Source organism: Rousettus aegyptiacus, unplaced genomic scaffold (genome assembly GCF_014176215.1).
Source record: "Rousettus aegyptiacus isolate mRouAeg1 unplaced genomic scaffold, mRouAeg1.p scaffold_m13_p_12, whole genome shotgun sequence".
Classification (NCBI taxonomy): domain Eukaryota; kingdom Metazoa; phylum Chordata; class Mammalia; order Chiroptera; family Pteropodidae; genus Rousettus; species Rousettus aegyptiacus.
Genome location: NW_023416287.1, coordinates 7,001,700 through 7,019,475, shown reverse-complemented (window position 1 = coordinate 7,019,475; position 17,776 = coordinate 7,001,700). Strand labels below are relative to the sequence as shown.

General features: G+C 52.9%; 1 protein-coding gene across 10 annotated transcripts in view; it reads right to left on the bottom strand.

Moving 5' to 3' along the window:
- The window catches only part of NFATC2 (nuclear factor of activated T cells 2), a 143,195-nt gene that overhangs the window by 26,595 nt on the left and 98,824 nt on the right, over positions 1-17,776 (bottom strand). For 4 of the 10 annotated variants that reach the window (XM_036229284.1, XM_036229282.1, XM_036229281.1 and 1 more), the window contains exons 8-9: positions 17,313-17,439; positions 14,332-15,021 (exon numbers count right to left, since the gene is read on the bottom strand). In XM_036229284.1, the coding sequence (XP_036085177.1) occupies positions 14,332-15,021; positions 17,313-17,439 (817 nt within the window). Of the gene's footprint in view, positions 1-12,614; positions 15,025-17,312; positions 17,440-17,776 lie in introns of those variants that run through there. The other 6 variants (XM_036229280.1, XM_036229278.1, XM_036229276.1 and 3 more) reach the window with 3 other exon arrangements.

The following is a 17,776-nucleotide window of genomic DNA, read 5'->3' as shown; positions in this document are numbered from 1 at the left end:
GCAGTCTGCCTACCCTCAAAACCTCCCTCTCACTCGTCACCTGGCCAGACCATCGGCGACACCAGACCTCTTCCCGCCCTCCACACAGGCTTCTTCCCAGCTCCAGCCCTCTGCACACGGTGTGTCCCCTCTGCCTGGAATCCCCTCCCCAACTTCCTCTCAGGTGCAGGTCACCTCCTGGGGGGGGGGGCTGTCCCTGTGCCACCTTTGAAGTCACTCCCTCCCCTACCATCACCTTCTTTATTTTAACCAGAGGGCTTAGTCCTATCTGAAATTCTTATTCTTTATTGGTTGACTTATAATTAACAATTTTCCCCACCTAGAAAGCTTTGTCGGGGGAGAAGCCTCCTTCCCTGAATTCACTGCTGTCCCAGAACCTGGCACAAAGCCCAGCACACAGTAGGTGCTCAGTGAATTTCTGTTCTAAGAAGGAACGCATGCACAGGCACCAGGTGACCAGAAGTGACCCAGGAAGTTAAATTGCCCAGAAAGGGCGCTGCCTGGCGGGTTCCTGAGGCAGCCAGCCTGCCAAGGCCATGCTAAAAGAGGCTGCGTCCACACTGCCAGCTCTCCCCATGACTTGTGTGGCACGTGACACCATAAATTGCTTTCCACAGGTGCCTCACCGAAGGCCACAGGCAAAGCAGGGCCCCAAGTCAAGCTTCCCTTGACGACTACTCATCAGCATCTTTTGACCCTGAAGCCGCTGTCCTAGGCACTCTCCAGGGAATACACCGTGCATGGCAAGAAACGAGTTCCTGGTGGCTTCGCACACCCAGAGAGTTCTAAGAATTCTCTAGTCTGCAAATAACAGGCCTCTGGCCTTTTTCTACAGCAGACACCCTGCCCCGCTCCAAAAATAACATATAGTTTGGTCAGCACTCAACATTATAAAGCTGTTGTTTTCACCAGAATCGGGCACTAAATCTTTTGAACTTGTGCCTCTTAACTGGTAGCAATTCTCCCTACCGTCCCCCCCGCCCCCCCGGAGACATCTGTCAATATCTGGAGACATTTTTGGTTGTCACAACTGGGGTGGGGGCTGTGTGTTCCTGGCATCTGGCAGGTGGAGGCAGTGGTGCTGCTAAAATGCTGCCATGCACCGGACAGTCCCCAGGACAGAGAATGATCTGGCCCCAGACGTCACCAGTGCTGAGTCTGAGAGATGCTGCTTCAAGCAAAAAGGTAACGAAAAAATGTTTGGGGTTCTTGGACTGACCCTGAGGAGAAGAGCTCCCTGGCTTTTGGGAGAATCAGCAATCAGTGAACATTTAAGGCCTTTTAGGTCTTTTTCATGGTACTATTACCAGCTGACATTATAATCTAGATCTATTTAGTCGTTTGTCTGGTTCCACAGATAGGAGGTAAGCTCCATAAAGGCAGGGACTCCATCTATTTCATATAGCTCTATGTCCCCAGGATCTAAAAAATTATACTTGGCACATAGGACATGTTCAACAGATATTTGCGGAATAGATAAACTCCTAAGAATATGAAAGAATACAAAAGAGCCAATCTTCTGGGAGCTATTTTCCCATTATGATCATCTTCCTATACAGACCCGAATCTATTCTCCCTTCCCTGTCTTCCATAATAACAGGTTTTAACTCTGCACATGGTTGGGTAATGCAAATATATAAACTATACTTCCCAGCCTCCTTTGCAGCTCTGTATAATCACATGATAAGGTTCTGACCAATGAGGTACCAGATGATGGATATATGTGATTTCCAGGTTATGCCCTTATAGGGAAGGGACGTACCCTACTCTCTCCTTTCCCTCACCCTCTCCTCCTATCCAGGAGCCACCTTGGACAGCACAGATGAGGGCATCGCCCTAAAAGTGGTGGAATAAGATGGAAAGAGTCTAATCTTGGGGCACCATGGAGCCAGTATATCAGCACAGGATTGCTTATGCCTGTGCTGTTACATGAGAAAGAAATCATCTTAGGATACCGTTACCTTGGGTTTCCGTTAAAGCGTCTCCCTACTTCCTAATCGATACATAACTTTCCCCTGCCCTGCAAACTCCAGCTACTGTTAAATGACACTTAATGACTCCTCTATGCTGCAAGGATACACCTCAACCACCCAGCACTGAAGAGCTGTTTATGACTTCCCTTCACACATGTAGGGGATATAACCCTTAATCTACATGTAGGATTCCTTCTTTCCGGAAGCCTCAGAATATCTAAGAGCATTGCTAAGCCAGTGGAAAGAAAGAGGAAGTCGTATTATTTAGATCCATCCAATGATAAGTACAAAAGAAACTACCCGAAAAAAGCCCATTAAAACCTTAAAACATCAATTATGCTTAAATATATGAGTTCATAATGGTGTACACACACACGCACACACACACACACACAAAACCCTAATTGATCACCATTTGGGGATGTTAATGAACCAACTCATTATTTTAAAATCTAGTAAGTAAAGGGAAAGAATCAAGCATTCATTCTGCTTGTTCTATATGAATTCTACCATTGTTAATGAAAGGAAGTTTCTCTTTATAGAAGTTTTCCAGCTGATAGAAGAGGAAGGGAAGACAGAATTAAAATAGACTATCACCATTTTTGCATTCAATGTACCAGTGAATTAATGAAGCTAGGCACTGACTATCAACAGCTACTGACATCACTGAGAGAGAGGCAACCTGACATCACGTGCCTCTTGACAAAAGAATACGCCACCACCCGTGAAGCGGTCTTGCAAAAAAACATTTGAACCTGAGTCAATTAAGCCTCTAGAATTAACTGCCAATTTACAGGAAATACAGAGGACAGAGGAACATGCTAAACCTTACCATGGGGACATACGTGGTAAAAACCAAACTACGAGAAATTTTACAGGATAAACGACCCGTTTTTTTCAACAACTAAACTGCAAAATATTAATAACAATTTAAAAAACCAAAAAAGTTATGCTATTTAATATAGACAGAGAACCCCTAGATTAAAAGAGACTGAGAAACCAAGCCATCCACTTGTACTGAGTGGGCCTGGTCTGAATCTGGATTCGAGCTGTAGTAAAAATACAACAAAAGAGAAAACAAATCTTTATGATATGTATAAAAGAATCATGCGTGGAAGTTTAAACGGGATATTTCATGGGCTATTCAGTTCCATGGATAGATTAAACACCGGATATTTCATGATATTAAGGAATTTTCACTGTTTCATACATGCTAATGGTATTATTTTCAGAATCCTGTTTTTTAGAAATACATACTAGTCTACACATGAAATGCTATAGTTTTAACATCTAAGGTTTCTGATGTCTAGGATTCGCTTCGAAATATATGAAATGGAGGTGGCAGATGACGGAGGTGTGGAATTAACCAGATCGGCCAGGAGTTGATAACGGCTGAAGCTGAGGGGCGGGTGCCTTGTGCACGCTACACTAAGGGTCTTTAAACATCTGGCCACGAGGAAGGGGAAGGAGGAACGGCAGAGGGAGCTAACAGCGCCAAAGCCCTGACCGTGTGCCAGGTGCTGGCTTAGACAGCCATGGATGCGAGAGAAACTTCCAGAGGAGAGGTCACAAATACATAGGCCTAAAAGGTCCAGATAGAAACCTTGACGGAGCGAGGTCGGCCACGTGCGAGGAACTGCAGCACACACATGATGGTAAACAGCAAGGGACACACCGGTCACCTTCAGGAAACCAGAGGGAGCGCTGGGGACCAGGGCAGGTACGCACTCCGCCTAGAAGAAGTGGTCTCTCTACATGGCCAGTCTTGATTTCGACTCCCGATAGCCGCTATATGGAACGAGGGGCCCAGGGCAGCCAGATCCTCGAATTTTCCAAGGAAAGCCGGAAATCGGTATTTTTATGTGCAATCTCCTGGTTCTTAAACACTGGCATCTAATCCAAATATTTTTTTTTAAATACTGTGTGGGCCAAACAAAATATCTGCAGGCTAAATGCAGCCCATGGAACACCAGTTGGCCACCCCTGTTCCAAGCGCTGAAGCAGACCACAACTCAATCCATCTGTAAGAAGTGGAGAGGATGCATTAATCAACTTTGGGTCAATTCTTTTTTAGGCATCCAATAAAGCTGAGAATTCAAAACTTCCATCAACGTCCAGAAATCTATAAGAACCGGCTGCGGAACATTTCAAAGGCGTTCTCCACGTTGTCGGCTTATGCAACAGAGCCTCCACTCTGTCCAGAGGTTCGAAAAATACCCACGAGGGAGTGTCCTTTCAACTTTCCTGGGACGGTGGAACTAACAGGCTTCAGATGAAACCCATTTGTTGGTGTGTAGAATGCCTGGGACTTAAGTCCCAACCGCCTGCAACAGGCAAGCCCGTCATGAAATCAAGCCGGGGTGCTCAGCGCTCACGGTAAAATGACCAGGGAGCCCTCCACTTCAGTTGCCGGGCCGCAGATCTCATTTCACCGCAGTTGAAAGGGACGAGGCAGATGTCGTCCCGAAAGATCGGTTGCTGAGGAGCAGGGCAGACTCCTTCAAATTCAGCCCTCACTCTGCCTTTGACTTCGCCCAGAGAAAAGACGGGTAACTTAATGTCCTGGATGGGCAAAACAGGCCCCGGCCCAGCCTTGATAGAATGCACAGTCCCCACTTAACCAGAGCCTCGGATCAGTGAGAAATTAAAGAGGTGTGAAGAACTCAAGGGAGGAGAGCCAGGGGAATGGTTTCATCGTTCCCCACGAACAGAACCCCTCGTTTTGTATTTTTTTTTTTTTCTGAATGCATAGAAAGTAAGAAAAAATTGCTGCTAAAAGAAAGTTTAACGGGTCCAGGGCAAGAAAAGAGTCTAGAACTCTACTCAAAGGTGACAACAGACAAAATGCACCCGATTCTCAATTCTATGGAATGGAGTAAAACCAGGACTATTTCCTAAAAGAAGGTGTTTTCTTTTTTTCTTTTTTTTTTTTTTTTTCCTGGAAAAATGAAGCTTCACTATTTAACCAAAATGGTTTTATTGACGGGGGAGAAGGTAGGGAGTAGAGGGAGAAATCTAGTATTAATGTAAAGTCTGATTAACTGTCCCTCATCTACTTCATGGTCTCAAATAACTAAACTGCTTTTTAAGTTCTACTTTTCTAGAGAGAGAGAGAGAGAAAAAAAAAAATTACAGCTAGAGCCGATAGGGGAAAGTAACGTATTCTTTAATACGAGAATCCTGGCTTGTCCTGGGTTATGGTCTGGGATGAGTGAAGACCCATCTGGACTGTAGCCCTGTACCCGGGGGCTACATCGTCCTGAAGGAGCAAAGCCTCCGGCACGACCAGCTCGCTCGCTAAGAGAGGGAGCGCGCGTCAGGGCATCTGCGCTCGGTCCTAGTAAGAACGAAAGCATGGCGGGGCCTTCATGCTGACCTGCTTGTAAGTCTTGTGTACTGGGCCACCTTATTCCTTCGCTAGGATAGTCGCTTGTCATCGTGATGGAATAACCTCATTTGGAGGTAGAACTCGAATACAGCACGAGTGACTCAGACGAGCTAAAAGCGCGGGTTTTGGAGGATGACTGCGGGGCCATCGGATGGCACCGAAGGATGCCCCTCTCCCTCCCCTCCGTTGGGCCTTGTCCACTCTCTGCGGATCAGAGGCTGCTCCGGAATGCGGGATGAGTGAACAGCAAGTCTGAGGATGGACTTTCTTGTGGTTTGCTAACTTCTGACCTCAAAAGGCAAGAGCACATTCTTTGGGGAAACATCTGCTTTGCAGAATTTAAAAAGACGGCTGAGCTCTCACGGGTCTGGAGTCGTCTGGAAGGCGGCTCCTCACATTCGCATAAACCAGCGATGCAAAGTACACAGCACTTCGGGGTGAAAGGACAGCAAAGCGGCACAACTAGAAACCGAGGTTCTCAGAAGACAGAGGGGCAAACAATACAGATGCTCCTAGGGATAAACACCGACGATGATATTTATTCTCCTGGGAGGTGGACAAGGACCTGCTACTAATTCAGCTAAGTGATCTTCAAACAGAAGCTCCTGCAAATTTCAGCGGCTCATCTGTAGGCAAGTCGTCTTCTGGATTTGGCAAGTTTCTAAGGAGACTCTGAATATTCTTTGCTGAATTAGCCCAGCAGGGTAACATGGACACAGGGCTAAGAGCCAGACTCAGGGCTCTTCAAAGCCCAGCTCTGCCCCAACTCCCTGCTGCAGTAGCGGCAGCCGCCCTCACCTGCTCGGGCTGCTATAACTGAAAAGCCACTGGGTGGCTTTCGACGACAAACATTCATCCCTCACAGTTTGGAAGGCTGGGACATCCAAGATCAAGGTGCAGGCAGATTCCGCCCGGGGAGCTGGGGACCTTCGCTGGGTCACTTTCACGAGGTCGCTAATCTCACCCAGGAGGGCTTTGTCCTCATGACTTGAACACCTCCCGAAGGAGACAATAAGAATATCTGTGTTGGCGTCTCCTCACAGTCACCTAAAACAACTCCACAACCCTCCTTCTCAAGAGGGAATGAAGTCACTCTGCCAAAGGAGGCAAACGCTGTTTGTTGGGGACAAAAAAAATTTCACTATGTTACAACGATCTGTGGCCTTGCGAAGGGCCACGGTCCCTAAACAGATACATAGTAGTTCTATGAGACTGACCTTTCATGGGTACAGTGATTAGGGAAAAAGTGTTTAAAAAGGAGGCTGAGAGAGGTGGGTGGCGAAAATGAAAAAAAAAAGGGGGGGATGGTTAAGAAATATTGCTCTACAAAGCTAGAAAAAACTAATATCGGGCAGGACAGAAATGAGAACAGGAATTTGCGGGATATCTTTTTATGTTGTGTTTTTTTTAACCATGTGAACGTATTGCCTACAGAAAACGGAAGTATTTTTAAATAAACTTTAAAAAGAATGCAGACCAAAGCCCTGGGCAGGGGCCTGGCTTCCGTCGGTGCCCACTAGAGGCAGCCACGTGACCTGAACTTGGCATTGGCGGTTTCTGGCGGGCAGCGCAAGCCCACAGGAGGACGGCCGAATCCAGCTCTCGGGTGCTCATGGCCTCGGGGCAGCTCAGCCAGGACACCAACCTGCTCGGTTCCCATCGGAACAGAGAATCCCCGAGTCTCACCCTCTACTGGCACCAGTGCCCCCAGTCCCCAGGGAGGCTGCCAGGAGGCTCGGCCACGTGGAGCCCACGTGGCAGCTGGGCACATGGGTCACTCTCCCTAACAGCCAGGCCGTTGGGTGCCTCACCAAACGGGCGCGGCTTCGTGGCACACACGCTTGCCGCGGGCGCCGAGCCGCCCAGTGGAAGGCCCCTGGCCTGCTGAACGGAGCCGGGCCGGACACAGAAACGCTTCTCCCCCCTCGGTTTCTTTCCCCCTTCCTGCCCGTCGGAGGGTGTGGCCCTCTGTCCCTTCTTCCCTGGGCTGTTGCTCGCACGCTGGCACATCCAGCTGCTGCGTGAAGAGCTTCTTAAAAGGACGCCCACCCCTGGCCGCTCCGCCGAGAGCACAACTGGCGAACTTGGGCCACTGGGCCGCGCTCCGCAGCGGGGGATGCGCTAACCGCAGCGCCTGGGCCGAGGCCATCGTCTCCCTCCTGCAGGTAAAGGGAGGGAGCGCGGGCGGCCGGAAGGTGCCAGAAGGCAGCCTGGGAAGGGAACCGTGGGTCCTTCTGCCCGCACGGACGAGACAGAGCACGGCAGTGAGCGGTCCCACCTCCGAAGACCGGAAGGGCCAACTTTTTAAAAAAATTCTCCTACACGCACATAGTTTAAAATTTTGAACCGTGTCCCACGAGACGTCAACTAAATTCACCAGCAAATGAAAATAGCAGCCAACACCGATCACGGACTGCTTAGCGCCGAGCGCTGTGCTAAGCGCAGACGTACGGTAACCCATTTCGGCCTCGCCGGCGCCCACGAGGGCGGAGCTAGAATCATCTCCGCCCCACGGATGGGGCAACGGAGCCGCCGCAGGCTAGTGACTCGCCCGAGGTCGCGCACGAGCGAGTGGCGGGGCCGGCACACGACGCCGGCGTCCTCCGTCTTACGGAGACAGGGCGGGTAGCGCTGAGAACCGAGGCGAGCGGAAGTTTAAAACGAGACCCACGAGAAAAAAAAACAAAAAGAGCAGGGACCGGGCCAGGCCAGTGCTCTGCAGGCGCCGCGTGTGGCCTGCGGAACCGTCGCCTTGCGCTGCCCGGCGGCCCGAGGCGGCCGCCCGCACGGAGGCTCCCGGGCACGCGGCGTGGCCAGCTCCGCCCGGGGCGCCCGCCCGACGCTCTTCCAGGGGAGGACGGAAGGCTCCTCGCTGCCGCCGTCTTCCCTCCGTGGGCGGGCTCGGCGGGGCTCATCTTCACCTGCCGGCTCTTAGCGCCGGGAGCATGGCCTTGTTTTGGCCCCGAGATGAACCGAGCAGTCACTCGGCTGCTTTGCGGCCTGAGAGCCGGTCAGGCCCTGCGGGTCATGGATCGGTTCCTTTTTGGGGACTTCCTCCTACTTGTTTTTCACATAGAGTGTTCTCGTTAAATAAATTTTTAAAAAGTCCCAAGGTCTTTAAGTGACAAGATAAAGGGAAGTCCGGAGAAGGGAAGCAGGGCTGTTATGGCCATTGGGATAACCGTCAATGGAGCAAAGATTGACTGTGGAATGTCTTTCAGGAGCTTTATGTTCTTGGCCGGCAACTCCAAGTTCAGATCTTCATGCATTTGGGGCATTGTTTTCACAGGTGAGCAGACAGGGGCCCAGGGAGCTTAGGCGGGTGGTGCACACGGGGTCGGAGCAGCTCGCGCCCACCCAGCTTGCTTCCCTTGGTCTGCTGCCCAGATCCCCCGTGACCGGGGACAGTCCTCAGAGGTGAGGAACGCGCCTAGGCCGGAGGCTAGGAAACGAACGATGCTGCCAGCGACTCCACACGAGTCCCACGCACTGCCGTGGGCGCGCGAATGGGTGCAACGACATTGGGCGGGTGCCTGGCGAGGGCTCCTCTCCTGCCCTCCCCTGTGGGCGCCCAAAGAAGAGCTCAAGCCCGCTCATAAAACCGGAAGCAACCCAAACGCCAGCAAACGGGAGCACGGACGCAGAGACTGGGGGACGGTCCCTCAATAAACCACCCGTGACGATGGAACGAACGGGCCTCGACCGTGCCCAACGGCGTCTCCGGGTCTCACAGCTCGTGGTCTCTGGGGAGGCCGGACACAGAGGAGCACCCTACGTGACATCTGTCTGTACACAAAGGAGAAACGAATCTCTGTGGTCAGAAAGCGGGAGAGTGGGCTCCTCTCTGTGTGTCTGTGTGTGTGTGTGTGCGCGCGCGCGCACATGTGCGTGTGGCGGGGGGGGGGGGGTAGAAGGGAACCTGTGGGGGTTTCTGGGGCGCTAACGAGATTCTGTGTCACGCATGGTCCGGGCAGTGATTACATGGGTGGCCCGCCTGGGAAATTCAGAGCACGGTATTGACTTCTGAATGGGCATATATTTCAATATTTAAATATGTGGAGGAATATTCAAATTTGTTCAGTGTATACCAACGAATAATTTTTAGGAAGTTTATATGAGGAATAGAGAAGTAGCTTCAAAAACAGACTGGTGTGCACTCTTCCTATGTGTCTAAACACACACGCACACGTACACACACACACACACACACGCACGCACGTACCATCTGCCGTCCTCACAAGCCATTGGCAGAGGCCACGGCCATGAGACCTCATCCTTTCTGCCCAAGACATTTCCATAACGACACCAAGAATGTCCTCTGAGTCACGGGCCTCACGCCTGTCCCTTGGTCCTCATCCATAGCTCAGTCTCAAGGTTGTGGCGTAGGCTCGCCACCCCAGAGCCTGTGGCGAGATGGCCCGACAACCTGAGAACCCCCACTTCTTTGGAGAACGTGGTATTTCCAGCACCCTGAAGGAGTCCCATCCGAGTCCCATGTTCTCCAGCACCTCCCCCGCTTGCCCCGACCCCGCGCAGCACAAACACCCGCTACCTGCTCGATACAGGCGCCCTGGGTGGGCGGGGAGGTGGGGGCTGTCAGAGGGGCAGCTGCCCTTCGCTCTCGGCGGCAGAAGTGGCAAGAGCTACCTGTGAACTGATCACACGTTGGCAATTCCAGTTACATTTTAAATAAACGCACCGGTGAAAGGGCCCCACCCCGCCGCCGCGTTCCTGCCCAGGGACTCACGTTCTTCGCATCTGGCTTTGCCTAAGACGAAGTAAACCCCTTGCTCTCCGACTCCTGCCTCCCGCTAGTCCGTTTTCCAAATGCGGGCAGAGTGATCTTTGCAAAAGGTGAATCAAATCGCACAGCCCACTCCTCTGACCTCACTGCCTCTGCCACCTGCCATTCCCGCCCCCGAAAGACCCTTCCCTCGGATCTCCTCGAAACCACCTCCTCGGGGCCGCCTTTCTGTGCGCTCGGTCTGTGGGGGGCCAACGCCACCTCACCCAGCCACACTCTCGCCCTGTCTGAACCCTGTGTGATCTCCCGCGTGGCTCGTACCACCGTCTGAAACATGCTCTGCTATTCCCTTACATGCCGATGTCTAACGCTACCAAAAAATACCCCACGAGAGCAAGGATTTCACTCGACCTGTTCACCAGTATATTCCTGAGTCCCAAGACAGTGCTGGCCACCGAGGAGGCAACCTGTAAATACCCACGGGGGAGAGGGAGGGAGGTTGGGCAGGGAGGAGAGGAGGGTCACAGGGATGGAGGGGGGAGAGCTAAGGACAGGAAGGGTGGGAGGAGAGAGGAATGGAGGAGGGAAGGGAGGGAGGGAAGTATCCGTTCACGGAGTCATGTGACTGCTGGGAGCCCTTGGTGTTTTCCGGATACAACCAGGGGCTTTAGGACAAGACACTGGTTCCAGAAGGGGACGAGGGAGCAGAGAAAAAGCAGAGTGAGTGTGTGTGCAAAGCATACATTTCAGAACTATGGAAAAGTGCCTGATTCGGGGCGGGCGGGGACATCAGGAGAGGGAGGAGCGAGGATGCGTTTTGCCCTGGAATATCACTTATTTCGCTAGTTCAGAAAGAGGCTTTTTGAAAATGCCTCAAGCCCTTGGAAGAGGAGAAAGCAGAAGTTGCATTTTGGAGTTCCAAGGAAAAAAACGGGGCCCAGACAGACAGCATCTGTGTGCAGCAATGCAGTTTGGGAAAAGCGGGAGGGACAGGCTGCAGCCAGGAGGGACGCCCTGGGTCAAAGGGTCAGGAAAAGCTGACCCAACGCTGGGGGCTTCCCAGGGTCGCAGTGGAGCGGCGTGGTCATCTTCTGAGATGATCTGTTGGCCTTTGGCGACCCCTTTCCTTTTCCATCTGTGGGACCTTCCCCGGACCCTTGGAACACAATCCCAGCTCACAGGACGTTTCCAGGGAAAGTCGACTTTGCCAACATCACAAGGCAAATAAACGGTGGGTAAGGAGTCCCCTCACACTGGAAGCGTCTTCCGCTGGAGCTCGTGCGGCCGGAAACGTGCTTCCTGGCGGAGACCCCCTTTGAGTGATCCATGCAAGGGACAGAAAGGATCTTAAAAACCTAGGACGTCTCCCAACCAGACTAGAAAAATGACCCACGGATTTCTAGTCTACCTGTCAGCCATAAGGGCAAAACGAGAAATGGAGGAGTCCGTATCCCCACTAACGAAGCCAACCGTGGAATCTGAGAACGCTCCATGGGCGCCGGAAATGCCAGCAAGCCGGGGACAAAACTGTGCCCCCCTCTTCCTGCTGGCTACAGGGTGGTGCAGACTGGGGCTTCCTGCGGGGCACAAGCGGCCACGTGGGGACCTCTCCATCGGAGGGCGCTGGGTTGGGCAGAGCCGTGGGGACAATGCCAGCCAAGAGCTGACCTAGGAGCCACACTGCCGACTTTTGGGGGCCACACAGGTAGAAGTTATTCTACTGCCCTGTTGTACTGTGACCCCAGGAACGTGAAGCCCCAAAATCAAGAAGCTCAAAGATGGCACGTGGAATATTTTGAGCAGTACCGGGCTTCGGACTCTGACGTTCCTTCATGTTTTTTTCTCCCAAATGCTGGGGTGAGGGGTCCAGCCCTGCCATGTTGTACAACCCCAAGGCTTCATCCACGTGGGGCGCAAGACGAGGGGAACGGCACCCCCTCGCGTTGGGCGTTCTCGTCCTTGATCGAGCGATTTTGGAAAGTGCCACATCGCCTCATTTTAGAGAGTTGTAACATCTGCTAGTGCAGTAAAGGCTCTGAGAAGTCCCGCGGTCTACAGGTTTTCAAAAACTTGATTTAACCGAGCCTCTTCAGCCCTTTAGAGCCATGGAACCCTCACTTCAGAGAACACCTCCTACGATCCCCCAGAACTGGGCTTGTCCAGAATGTTCTTAAGAAAAGGCTCCAACAGAAGAAGCAACTTCACTGCACTCAGTTCTCCAAAACATCCTTCAGGAGCTGACTCATGTTACAGACCCACCACCAGAGCTGCCCCTCCTGTGACTTTGAACCTGCCCGTGTTCAGAAAGACACTTAGGAGGCTCGGAAGGGTCTCCCTTCTCGGCCGCTTTCTCCATGACATAGGCCTCTGTGGAACTAGGAAGCACCTCTGTGGTTTGGGACTATGATGCACACGCGAAGGTGACCGCTGCCCGCCTCAGGCCCACCTGGGTATTGGCGGGTCACAGAGAACCAGGGCGCCGACGGTCCCACGCCCCCTACCGAGGTGCTCACCATTCGTCTTCAACGTAGGATGGGGGACAGGGTGGGAGGGGCTGGCACATTTCTCGTGCTGGGGACTAAACCAACACTGGACACAGACCCCGCTGGGGAAAGTTACCTGTCCCTGTGCAGGCACTCATTTATTTATAAAGCACCTCAGCCCTGACACACACACACACCCCTGAAGTGGGCACCTGAAGTGGGCACAGTTACAGCAACATTTCATTTATTTGCTCACTATAGACATTTTGCATCCGTCGAACATTCTACACGATAATCTCCTTTCAAATGGGTACCAAAAGTTTACCTCCACCATTTTCGGTGTAAATTGTTAAAAAAAAAAAAAAAAAAAAAAAAAAGGGAACTGCACATGGATCTCCCTTTTAAAACCAAGCCCCGTGACCCTAACTCAACCTATGTTTGATTATTCAGGATGAGACAGATCAACTAGCCATGAGTTGACCTCATGGGGCATGAGGACAGTTTGGCTTGCACTAAAGTGGCCCTAGAGATCTCTGCTTGACACATTTGGGAGAAGTTTTTAATAGTTTTACTGAGCAGGGAAACAACTAGAAGTCACAGTACCCCCAGATAACCCGGATCATCAAAACTCTGCATAAAATAAAAGTCCACAGCCTCGGAGGACGCACCAAAGGACTCCTGCCACTCGAGTGTCTGATTTGGAGTTTCCGATCTTTACGACAACCCACGGCCATTTTGTGGCTTTTTGTCGTATTTCCTACTCCTTGGCTGGGTTCCCGAGAGTCCATTTTCCTAAATAACTGAGGGTCCAGGGTATAGCAGATGCCACTGCCTCTACGGCGTGAGGCTGGAGCTGTGGACGGCGGCCAGTGGCACAGCTTCCCCGTCCCCCGTAAGAAGCCCGGGCCACCTGCTCTTCCTCCTGGAGCCCCAGCGGAAGGCTGCTCTGCCTGCCCTGCCCTCTCGGTCCTTCGGCTGCACCTGGCTGATCTCAGGGGGGTCCTGCCAACACGCCTGGGGTCACGGACCAATGTCGCACACGCAGCCCCTCCAACAAGACTACCCCCACCGATACGCCCGGGCGCCTACGCACGCTCACAAAGCCTCCTCTGCTCTTTTCCTTGGCCCAGCCACCCCGCCGGCCGGGCTCGCACAGCGGAAGCCCCTGTTCCCCTCCCATCAATGTGCTTCTCTGTTCCACTGAGCGATGCCCGCAGTGTGCCCGCGGGCCCCCCATGCATGCTGCCCTCTCACAGAGCCACTGTTCAACGAGCCTTCTCCTTCTCTTTCTCCACCCCGCCCCCCAATACACAAAAGAGAGTTATAAAATGGGTTTGTTTGTTTTTTTTTTTTCCTTTACCGGAATAAAAAGTTAGCTTTCCTTCCTTTCTGTTTTCCTAGCCTTGGTCTAAACTTGGCAAATGGAAAGTGAGTGGAAGCAGTTAAACTGACCTAGTTTGTGACCCAAGGGGACAGTCCCGTGGCCAGAACTGCCTTCATTTGCTCTTGGTTGTAGGGGGGCATCTAAAAACTCTTACCATCCACCCCAATAGACCTGCTGGGAAATGATTCATTTACAGACCTGGGAGAGACCTTACGTGTTATCTTATTCAACCCCTTAAATTTAAAAGGGGACACTGAGGCCCAAAGAGGTGAAGGAGGACACCCGGGCCACACAGGACACTTGTCGGGTGACGATCTGGGCACTGTCTCTACGGGCGACAAGAAAAACGAGCATCTTACCGTCATCCAGATAGGTCTGATCCAAGTTCTGCTCCTGCTTGATTGTCACTCCCGTGGGTAATACTTCCTTTTGGTCACTGACCGGGGGTCCGTTTTTGGCGGCTCTTTGGCTTGGGGCATTCTGCTGCTGAATGACCGTGGGGTAGGACCCCGGGCTCAGCCTCTGACCTTGACTGACAGGGGGCGGGCCGGGCCTGGTGGTGCCGGGTGGGAAATTCTCGCAGTACATGATGTGCTGAAACTCCTGGTGACTCCCGCAGCGCAGCTGCTGGTTGGTGGGCGAGTAGTGGATGACCGGCGAGGCCTGCTGGGTGGCCGGAGAGGATGGAAGCAGAGCCGAGCTCTGGCCCTGGGAGCCGGTGTGCATCAGCACGGAGCAGTGGGCATCCGTGAGGGACAGCGGGGCGGCCATGAGGGCCGGCTGCTGGTAGCCCAGCAGGGTGGGGCTCAGGCTCTTGCTGCGCTGGTATAGGGCGGCCGCCGGGTTCTGCTGCTGGTAGCGGGCGTCGGGGGACGAGAGCCCGGAGCGGAACTGCTGGCAGGGAGCCATGGTGGCCACGAGGCAGGAGGGGGACTCGGCCACTATTGGGTGCTGCGGGTAGTAAGGCTGGCTCCCCAGGCCCCCGTGGGTGGAGCTACAGATCAGGGTGGGGTCATACTCATCGCTGGGCTCCGTCTTGATGGCTGGGACTGCTAGAAGAGAGAAGCACACGGGGCGCACCCCGCTCGTGAGCCGCGGATGTGCACAGAGGGCCGGCGGGCGGGGCGCACCCCGCTCGTGAGCCGCGCATGTGCACAGGGGGCCGGCGGCCGGCTGCTGGTAGCCCGTGGCCTTGGGAGAGCATGGCCTTGGGAGCCCGGGTGGGTGGGATCGAGCGGTGGGATTCTGCTATTTGTTAGCCCTGTGCAATTGTCTTAGGTGAGAAATCTAACCCTGCGCAGTGACCCTGGACTATAGGTCTTTCCGGTGGTGGAAAGGTGGCTGGAGGGTCTGTCTCAGCCCTGGGATGTTTGCAGCCATATTCTCCAGGAGTGCTCACAGCGCGTGATTGATTTAAAATGATGCCTCTCCTGCCTCCCCCGCCCCCGCAGCTCCCGTCCTCCATCCCTGCTCCTCATCCTTCATGATACTCATCACCATCCGAAAAGTCTATATATTTTGCATGCTGATTTACCTGAGCACCCCACTAGAATGTCAGCTCCCCAAGGGGAGGGTTTTTCTGTCTCGTTCAGTGCTGAGTCCCAAGCACCCAGAAGAGTGCCCGAAACTTAACTGGCACTCATATCTTCTAGACAAGGGATGACTGAATGATGACTGTCACTGCCTTAGTTCTGGAGTACTTTAAAGGAATGAAACCTACGGGCTTGGACCTCAGTTTCCCCATCTGTTACTTGGCTGTAACAAGCACAGTTACCTCGTGGGGCCGCTGGGAGGATTAAATGAGATGTGTGTGCAAAGCACCCAGCACGGTGACTGGCATACAGTAGGCGCTCAACGCTTGCTGTCGTTGCTGTTATTATCCTACGATCACTATTATTACTATTTGCATTGTCACGGTGACCACCCCCTCGCCCCACCTAGGACAGTCATCGCAATATTTCCTCCTCCAACATCAGCCCCAGGTGCTCGGGAACCATCAGTTTTTTTCCCACTGAGACAATGAACCTGCGACAGGGCAGTAATCCTGTTGGGTGCCGCCCCCCAAGTGCGGGGTGTGGGGGCAGCCAGGAGGTTCGGCGCCTGCAGCAAAACCTCAGCTGTGGCACCAAGCGCAGAAATCATTTCTCCAGATGCCGTTCAAAGGCCGTCATGTCAGTCACGGGCCTTACTGGGGGGCCGGGTGCTGGCTCGGGCCGTGCTCAGCCAGCCACGTGCCAACCGGGTCCCAGGAGGCCTCACGACTACGAACGAGAGGTGACAGCAACGTCGCCGTAAGTGAAAAGCTCTCCGTTAGAAAGGATCGCGGAGCTGCAGTGTCTGGGCCCTCCCAGAGGTGGCCTCCGCAGTGTCAGGCCCCAGAGCGTGTCACACCAGTCCTGCAACGGCGAAATGCTCACGGAGGCCGCGCAAACCTGCGGACGCACTCCGCTGCAGCCAAGCCCCCCGAGGCCAGGCTGCCGGGAATGTCCCCTCAAGTTTCATGCTTCCAGTAGCCCAGAGGCTCCACGTGAAACCGTCACAGGACAGAAATTATACCCTGGGTGATATTCTCAAATGATAGGTTTCCGGTCCTGGAAAGGCGGCTGGTCGGCCTGCCTCAGCCTTGGGGACCTCGGAGCCTGTTTCTGCAGCCCTGATCGAAATCCGACATGTCAATAATATCACTAACGTACTTATTATCTGAAACTGCTCTGTGAGGACGTCAGCTCCACGAGGGCAGAACTTTTCATCGGTTTTGTTCACTGCTATGTCTCCAAGACAAGAGCAGAACCTGGCTCTCAGAGAGCTTCAGGACAAATGAATGAATGAATGAATGAATGAATGAATGAATAATAGCACTCGTCACCCTTGTTGGGACTGTAGCACTTTGTGGGAATGAGACCTCCTAGCCTGGTTATCCAGCCAAGAACTCCACTTGGCCACAGGGTGACCGCCCCCGATGGGGTCAACTAAAGACTCCATAGGTTTTAGGGCACATTTGCCTCCACTCCTATCAGAGAGGGACAGGAGGCCACAGCTTTGCAGTCTTCTGCTACACAAGTCCACATGTGCCTCTCTCCTATCCCGCCCGCCCAACGGAAAATATTAATAATAATAGGTAATGTCATTGATACTGGTTTACCATCAGTTTACTGCGCTAAATGTTTTAGTGCGTTTGACTTATGCTCTTACAAGAAAGGTACTATTTGATAGATAAGGAAGCTGAGGCTCAGAGAAGTCGAGCCAGCTGCCCAAGGCTGCCCAGCAGGTGCCGTGTGTCCTCACCCACATGCCCATGCTGCCTCTCCCACCACCGGGGCCGTCAGAGAGAACTGCTCACCTGGGTGGTAGGTAAAGTGCTGAGGCTGACTCCGTTTTCTCTTCCCGTTGATGACGTAGAAGTTCACTTTCACTGACGTGCGGATGTGCTTGTTCCGATACTCAGGGATCTCAACAAAAAGCATGTTCTGGAAGGAAGTTGTCGTCGTTAACGTCACTGCAACAACGCCCCAATAATGCAATGATAATGTCCTACCCAAGGCCCCGAGCACGTTGAGCCAGCCCCTCTAAAACGAGGCGTGACACGTTTCGTATGGTACAGGCAAATTCTGTGCGCGGGGAACTTGACTTTTAGCCGCGGCAAAGAAAGAACCGCTACTCACTCTGTCAAAGTCTATCAAGATGCCACCAGTACGAATCAGAGGGCAGCCCGGTGCTTAATGAATATTTAGGTCATTCGTCAATTCAATACCTACTGAGTGCCTGTTAGGTCCAAAGCACTGGGACTTCGATGAAGGAAAAGAA